This window comes from Procambarus clarkii, chromosome 41 (genome assembly GCF_040958095.1).
Source record: "Procambarus clarkii isolate CNS0578487 chromosome 41, FALCON_Pclarkii_2.0, whole genome shotgun sequence".
NCBI classification, from domain to species: domain Eukaryota; kingdom Metazoa; phylum Arthropoda; class Malacostraca; order Decapoda; family Cambaridae; genus Procambarus; species Procambarus clarkii.
This window is the reverse complement of record NC_091190.1, coordinates 26,694,422-26,702,088: the sequence shown is the minus strand read 5'-3', so window position 1 is coordinate 26,702,088 and position 7,667 is coordinate 26,694,422. Positions and strand designations below refer to the sequence as shown.

Here is a 7,667-nt window from a genome sequence, read left to right as displayed (position 1 = left end):
TTTCATTAAGAGGCATGCTGGCCAACATTTTCCATGTGAACTTTACATTACAATGGGTAAAGATTGTTTTTCCCCGATTAATCCCTCTAAATGATACTAAATGGCCCATGGATGAAAATAAATTTCCATGGGTAACATGGATGAAATTCCATGGGTAACATGGAGAGTAAATTTCATTATTCAAGCCTGCCAAAATAAATTATTGTACAGTATTACACTCTTTCTGATATGTCTATTAGCAATAATGTTCCAATATGACCTCTAAATCCTCTAAATCAGAAGTAATTAATATACAGTATTTGTAAAAGCATACATATCAAATTTAATCTTAAGTTATATATATAGCATTTAGTATATTAGAAAACTTATGCAATTAAAATTAATGAATAACATACTTTTGTAATTTGCTCTTCTTGTGTGTCTTTCAATTTCCTCTCACATTGAGCATTGTGAATGGTATAGTTTTGAAGAATTATGTCCTTCCCACAACTACAGCAATGTCTTGTTAAGGAATTATTCACCTTTCTCGCCTCATTTTCTCTTGTTTTACAATCACTAGTAGAACTGTCTGTATCATTCACTGCAACAATTACTTCTTCATACTTTCCTCCAACGAATCGTGTACGAACTTTTGTACTGATGTTTTCTAGTAATTTAGATTTTGGTATTGCACCATTCTCAATGGTGCTCATTTGGCATATTTCTTCTGCAGGTGTTCCTGAAAGCTCAGTAGTTTCTTTCTCCTTTAAAGCTGAAGTCAATTTTTTATTTTGTCCATTATTGCAATGGTTTATTGTTTTGATTTTCTTCTGAACAATAATTTTGCGTTTCTTACCCTCCCCCTGACTCACATGTAGCAGGTCATACTCCTCACATAATTCATGAACTAAATTTCTTTCAAATGAACTTAATTTTGATGAAAATTCAAGAGTTTCTTTGGAGGACTCAAGAAAGTTGTCAATTTTAGTTTTATACTCCTTTAGATCACCAATCTCTTCATCAGATTTTACAGAATCATAATCCTCATCATCTACTTCTTCTTCTTGTTTGTTGCATTCTGGTATTATCTCACTCTTTTTCCATATAACAATATGCCGCTCTTTATCTTCACCTTGACTCTCATGATGTAAGCCAACACATTCACAAATTTCATGAATCAAACGTCTCTCAAAGGAGTTTATAGTGGGAGGAAAATTGTAAGTCTTGTCAGGAGATTTCAGAAAGCTATCAACAATAGCTTCATACTCTTTTCTTCGTCTCATATTCTCTTCTTCACTTGGTGGCTCACGTTTTGCTCTAGCTTTGAACTTATCCCTTCTACAACTTTTGGATTCAAATTGTTTACTTTTCTCTTTCTTCTCAGGTTTTGGCTTCCATACAATACATTCTGGTGTCTGCACATCAGTTGTCTCCAACTCTATTAAAAACAAAAAACAAACAAAATTAAATGACAAATTTAAATTTTGTTGTTTTATGTAATGATGTCATCCTGAAACATTTGTGCCCAAGCAAAAACCCAGCGTTGAATGTAATGAAATGCCATTTTCTGGGCTAGCCCCAGAGGCTCCGTAAAGCTATCACTTTCAAGTTGGCCGCCGGCAAAAAGAAAAACAAAACAGAGTTGGATTTTGGGGGATTCAATGAAGAAAGCATTGATATAAGCAGTCTACACAACAAACTGGCTAAATTAAACACTGTAGTGAGCTCTCATGTAGAAATAATCAGTAAATTGAATGGAAGTAATGACCAATTGTGTAGCAAAGTTTTTTGTCTTGAGGGTTTAGTGAAAGACTTGTGCAAGGACAAAAATCAATTGGAAACACATTGCAAAGCCATGGAAGAGGAACATAAACTCTTAACAATTGCCTTGGAAGAAGTTAAAGCAAATTTAAACATAAACGACTACAATAGGTTAGGTAAGGATATTCAACAGGAGAAACAGCTTTTGTCAGCACAGATGGAAGTTACACAGGGAATAGAACAGTGCAGGAAGGATATGCAACTCACTTGTGCATAAGTGGCCAAGGAGAAGGAAAACATTCAAGAAGCAGTAAAGGAAGCCAAACACTGCAGCAAACAGGATAAAACAAACATTAGGCTGGAAGTGAGAAAGGGATTGGTATCTAACCCTAAGTTGGTGCAAAACACAGTTGATCAGAGTAAGTCCCTGATAATTTTTGGTTGCAAAGAAAAGGAGATAACATCTAGGTCAGAAAGAGCTGTAGAAGAAGCGAAAGTACTAGATAAAATTGTTGGCCTCGTGGAAGGTCTTACTACCATAGAGAATGTGTGCGACTCCAGGAGAATAGGCAAGTACATAAAAGGGAAAGATCGACCTTTGAGGATCACCCTAAATGGTGCCAAACAGATGGAAGAAGTACTAAGGAATGCTAGAAAATTACAAAGTGATGAGGATGGGAAAGTGTGGTCATTAAGACGAGATCTTTCAAAAGAAGATAGAGAGAAGCTGAAACTGAATCTCGCCGAGGCAAAACATTTAAATGAGAGCAGGAATGAAGAAGAAATCAATTCCTTTTTCTACAAAGTGATAGGGGTAGGCAGACCAGTAAAGTGGTACATAAAGGCAAACCAACAAAATCATTAGAGAAAGGGGGAGTGAAAAATAAGAAGAGGAGGAACAAGTTCCTCAAGATTGCATACACCAACATAGATGGAGTAAGATCAAAGATACTGGAGTTAAGTGATATAATACAGCTGCAGACACCAGACATTGTTGCACTCACGGAGACAAAACTTGAAGATGCTATTTTAAATGAGGTCATATTCCCAAGGGGCTACTCAATTTGGAGACGGGACAGAAAAATCAGGAAAGGCGGTGGCGTTGCTGTGCTGGAGAAAGAACACCTATAGGTGAACGAAATAGTGACTGCCAATCCACAAGAAGTTGACATAATAGCACTAGAGATCTGCCATGAGGATGATAAACTAATGATCATAAATGCATATAGTCCACCGTTAAGCAGCACATGGTTAAAGGAGGAGCTAGATAGTAAACGAGAAGGTCTTATAACAATAATGAGAGATCATAGCGAGAGCGGATAACGATAGTTCACGACTGTTGATAGTCGGCGACTTCAACTTGAAATACATAGACTGGGAAGCATGTGAAGCTAAAACAGAAGATTTCTGGACCTGTAAATTTGTAGACCTCATCCTGGAAACATTCTTGTATCAACATGTTAAACAAGCTACGAGGATGAGGGAAGGGGACGTTCCCTCCATGCTAGATTTGATATTTATCAGGAAGGAGGAAGAAATATTTGACATTCAGTACCTTCCTCCCTTGGGTAAAAGTGACCATGTCTTTTTGGGAATAAAGTATGCAATGCGTTATAATCTGGAAGAAAATATGACGGTCGATGCAATTGAAAAACCTGACTTTAGGAGAGGACATTATGGCAACCTCAGAAAATTTTTTAGTGAGTATAATTGGACAGACTTGTTGCTAGGCAAGGAAGTGAATGAGATGTATATCAGGTTTTGTGAAATATATGATAAAAGGTACAAAAAAATTTATACCAAAACAGAGAAGCAGAACTAGGAAACAGGATTGGTTCAACAGAAAGTGCGAGAGGGCCAGAGACCAAAAGACACAAAAATGGAATCAATACAGGAAGAGGCCAAACCCCCAAACATACCAGCGATACAAAGATGCGAGAAACAACTACACGGCAGTGAGGAGAGAGGCAGAAAGAAATTTTGGAAAAGGGATTGTAGACAAATGTAAAACAGAACCAGGTCTATTCTATAAATTCATAAACAACAAATTGCAGGTAAAGGATAATATTCAGAGGTTGAAAATGGGAAATAGATTCACGGAAAATGAAAATAAAATGTGTGAAACATTAAACGAAAAGTTCCAAAGTGTGTTTGTACAAAATGAAATCTTCAGGGAACCAGATACAATAAGAATTCCAGAGAACAACATAGAGCACATAGAGGTGTCTAGAGACGAAGTAGAAAAAATGCTCAAGGAGCTAAATAAGAACAAAGCAGTTGGTCCAGATGGAGTTTCACCATGGGTTCTGAGAGAATGTGCACCTGAGCTCAGCATACCATTTCAGCTGATTTTTCAGACATCCCTGTGTACAGGAGTCGTAGCAGATGTGTGTGTGTGGAAAAAGGCCAACATAGTTCCAATCTACAAAAGTGGCAGCAGGGAAGACCCCCCTTAATTATAGACCTGTATCATTGACAAGTGTAATAGTCAAAATATTGGAAAAAATAATTAAGACTAAATGGGTAGAACACCTGGAGACAAACGATATAATATCAGACTGTCAGTATGGTTTGATTTTGAAGATCCTGTCTAACAAATTTACTCAGTTTCTATGATCGAGCCACATAAATTTTACAGGAAAGAGATGGCAGGGTTGACTGCATCTATCTGGACCTAAAAAAACAGCGTTGAATGTAATGAAACGCCATTTTCTGGGTGAGACCCGGAGGATCCCCCGAGCTTTACCAGGCTGATATGCTAATGTCAGACTTTGGCATCAGTCATGTGTATGGAGTTCTAGGGCCTACCGGGGACCACGGCCAGAACCGGGCCCCCTCAGAGAGGCAAGGGGAGCAATGGCCTATAGAAACCCCCGTGTCGTTGGAAGCATTCTATGTCTGCCATTGACCGGGTCAAGCATCCAGAAAGGTAAGCATTCCAAAACAAACCCCTATTCTGGTGAAAATTGCTACCTAAAGCCGAACTAGTGGATAGAACTCAACAGAAAACAAGCAAACTAGTATGACGTCATACGTCACCGCGCCGCTGTCTGCGCAGCTCCCCCCTACCCGGGAGGGGAAGGGGGAGCCCCAGACCTCCCACGCCGGCTATCCACCCATCAGTTCTGAGGCTGGATGTCAAAAACACGCGAAAAACCGCCGACCGGAGGGAGGGAGGGTTGCCGGGGAGCCTCCGGGTCTCACCCAGAAAATAGCGTTTCATTACATTCAACGCTGGTTTTCTGGGGAGAGCCCCGTCGGCTCCCCGGAGCTAACTACCCACAGAGGAAGGTCAAAGGGATGGAACCGGGAGGCGGACACCATGCAACCCCCACGGAAGCGAGACAACCGGCAGCAAACGCCAATCCAAGGCGCCACAGCCCCGAAAAATCCCGGGAACAACACGAGAACAACGAGCAGCAAGGCCTCCGAACGAACACCAAAATTCCATGCCCGAAAGACCGCAAGGACACGTCGCCCAGACAGCAGCGAGAGCAGCAAAGCCACGAACACCACGGGCATGAGGGAAGAACACAGGCAGCTGAGCTGCAAGAACACGGCTGATAACCCGGGACACCATCACCCGCGAACCGGAAAGAACAGAACCTGATCAACGTAAAACGCGCTCCGGACTCAGACGCCGTGGCACGCAAACAACATCGGAGGGCCGCCACTGAACACAAAACACGACACACCCCCCGGCCCGACCAATGAAGCACCAACAACCCTGGACCCCTCCAGAACACAGCAGCCCCACCCCGCGCCAGAAAAGATGGAGACTGCTGCCACCGAACAACCAAAACGCTAAAACCGAAGGAGCAAGAAAACTCAGCGATCCGACCCCCAGAGGCAAATGCCAAAAAGAAAGAGAGCCGACGAAAAAACACACCAGAACCGAAAGTGCACTACCAACCGAGGAGAAGACAGAGCACGCTGACCAGAGACCAGGATGGTGCAAGCGGTGCACGAACAGGCCGGAGGTGAAACGATGCACAAGACAGCTTACTAATGGTGCAGAAGCAACACCAAGACCGAAAGCAAGCCGAAGCGGCTCTGCCAGCGCCGCACGAAAAGAGGCGACAGTATGTGGCAAGACGACGGCCCCCAACCCCCACCAGAAAACCAAGTCGAGAGTAAACCAAGCTAACAAGAGTAACCACCTAAGAAGGGACAGGAAAAGGAAGGACCGCCAAAATACCCCATACTGCCGCCAAGAGAAGCACACAGGTGGGACACCTACCACGAAAACCACCCGACCACCAACCGGAGGCGAGACCACGAGGCAGAACATAAGCAGCCCCGACAAGGCCCCTCTGAGCCCAGGAAAAGGCAGAGCCGTGGGAAGATCTTGGGCGCGACCACCGAAACCCAGGTGGCACAAGGAGATGGAACGTCTGCCGAACAGAAAAACTCCCCAAAGCAAGCAAGCCCGCCAGGAGTTCAGAAATGACGGGTCCGTCGCGAGACATCGCAAAACCCAAAAAAACAACCGGCAGGGCAAGCTAGGAAACCAAAGAAGGCGGAAGGGTCGCCGCCAGAACAGTACCCGAACCAAGGGGGTACGAACAACTGCAATAGACCGAGACAAAGAAGCACACCACAGGACACAGGCTGAAAAACGCCCAAGAAGCCCAGGAACACACGCAGAACACCCCTGCTGCAGAGGAGGGAGGAAGAAAGAGCAGAAGCACAAAAATCCCAGGAAAACAACCAGGGGTGGACAATCAGCCAGGGACAGAAAAAACCCCACTCACATGAGAGGGCCAAAACAGGTACCCGAAGACCACGAAAAACAACAAGCAAACCCCCATACGCAAACCCCAGGCACAAAACAGCAGCAAAGTGCCCCACCACAACCGGACACAGGAACAAGGACACGCCACCGCGAAATACGGTACCAATGCACACGTGCAGTAGCAGCAACAGGCACCACCACAACATGCAACATGTAAATAGCAACTCCCTTCTGCAAAGTCAGAGAACGGAGCAGGCAGACCCCAAACAGGGCCAACAGAGACACGACAAAACCCAGCAGGCCCAGAAACCTACACACCAGGCGACCGACGGCGGAGAAACCCCGCTCGATACCTGCTGGATGGGGTACTGGGAGCTCATTTACACCCCAAGCCCGGCCCGAGGCCAGGCTAGATCGGCCAGAAGGTGGCCCACCAGGCAGCTGCTTGGAGCGGCCCACAGGCCCACATACTCCCACAACCAGGATGGGCCGGAATATCTATTCGAAAACAGGCTAGCGTGCTCCGGAAGTCCATGGACTTACCAGCAATAAGGCTTATGCTCGCAAGTAGGTCATGTAACAACCGCAGACCTCTGATGGTTATACAGTGTTCCCCAATTGTGCCTATAGCACCACTGCACTCCACTGGTACTATCCCGCAAGTTCTACCAGATAGGCGGGACCCAAGAGCAAGAGCACAAACCCTGCAAGCACAGCCATGAGACTTACCAGGTGAGTACAGAACCAACCCCACAACCCCCACACCACACAACATGAAAAAAGGTGGGTCCCCAGAATGACTAGCATGAGTTGGACATGCACATGAGGGGGACAGGAAGGGTTGAAAAAGGGACAGTCACTGGTGTGTGAACGGTCTCAGTCGTACAAAAATATACCTAAATAAAGACAGGTATATAAACAACACCGCATCCACCGCCCGGCAAAAAGACGCCAGACCGCAGAAACTCACCTGGCGAACGGTGGCACGAATGTAACACGACTCAACCGTGCCCAGAAGAACCTGGGAGCACCGCCAGGTGAAGACGCTAGAGCCGGACCCGGCCGGACCCGTAGGAGAGCAGGTAGAGGCGAAAGAGGCGGCCCACACCCATGACACAGGGAAAACCGCGGCGTCCTCACCACAACTGGGAACCAGGAAACCCGCGGAGCGAAGGGGCACAAACCACAGCCA

General features: G+C 45.0%; 1 protein-coding gene across 2 annotated transcripts in view; it reads right to left on the bottom strand.

Annotated features, from left to right (window-relative positions):
* LOC123760986 (DNA-binding protein SMUBP-2) overlaps positions 1 to 7,667 on the bottom strand; it is a 357,511-nt gene that overhangs the window by 59,392 nt on the left and 290,452 nt on the right. For both annotated transcript variants that reach the window (XM_069339475.1, XM_069339477.1), the window contains exon 15: positions 396 to 1,417. In XM_069339475.1, coding sequence (XP_069195576.1) covers positions 396 to 1,417 — 1,022 coding nt within the window. The remainder of the gene's footprint in view (positions 1 to 395; positions 1,418 to 7,667) is intronic.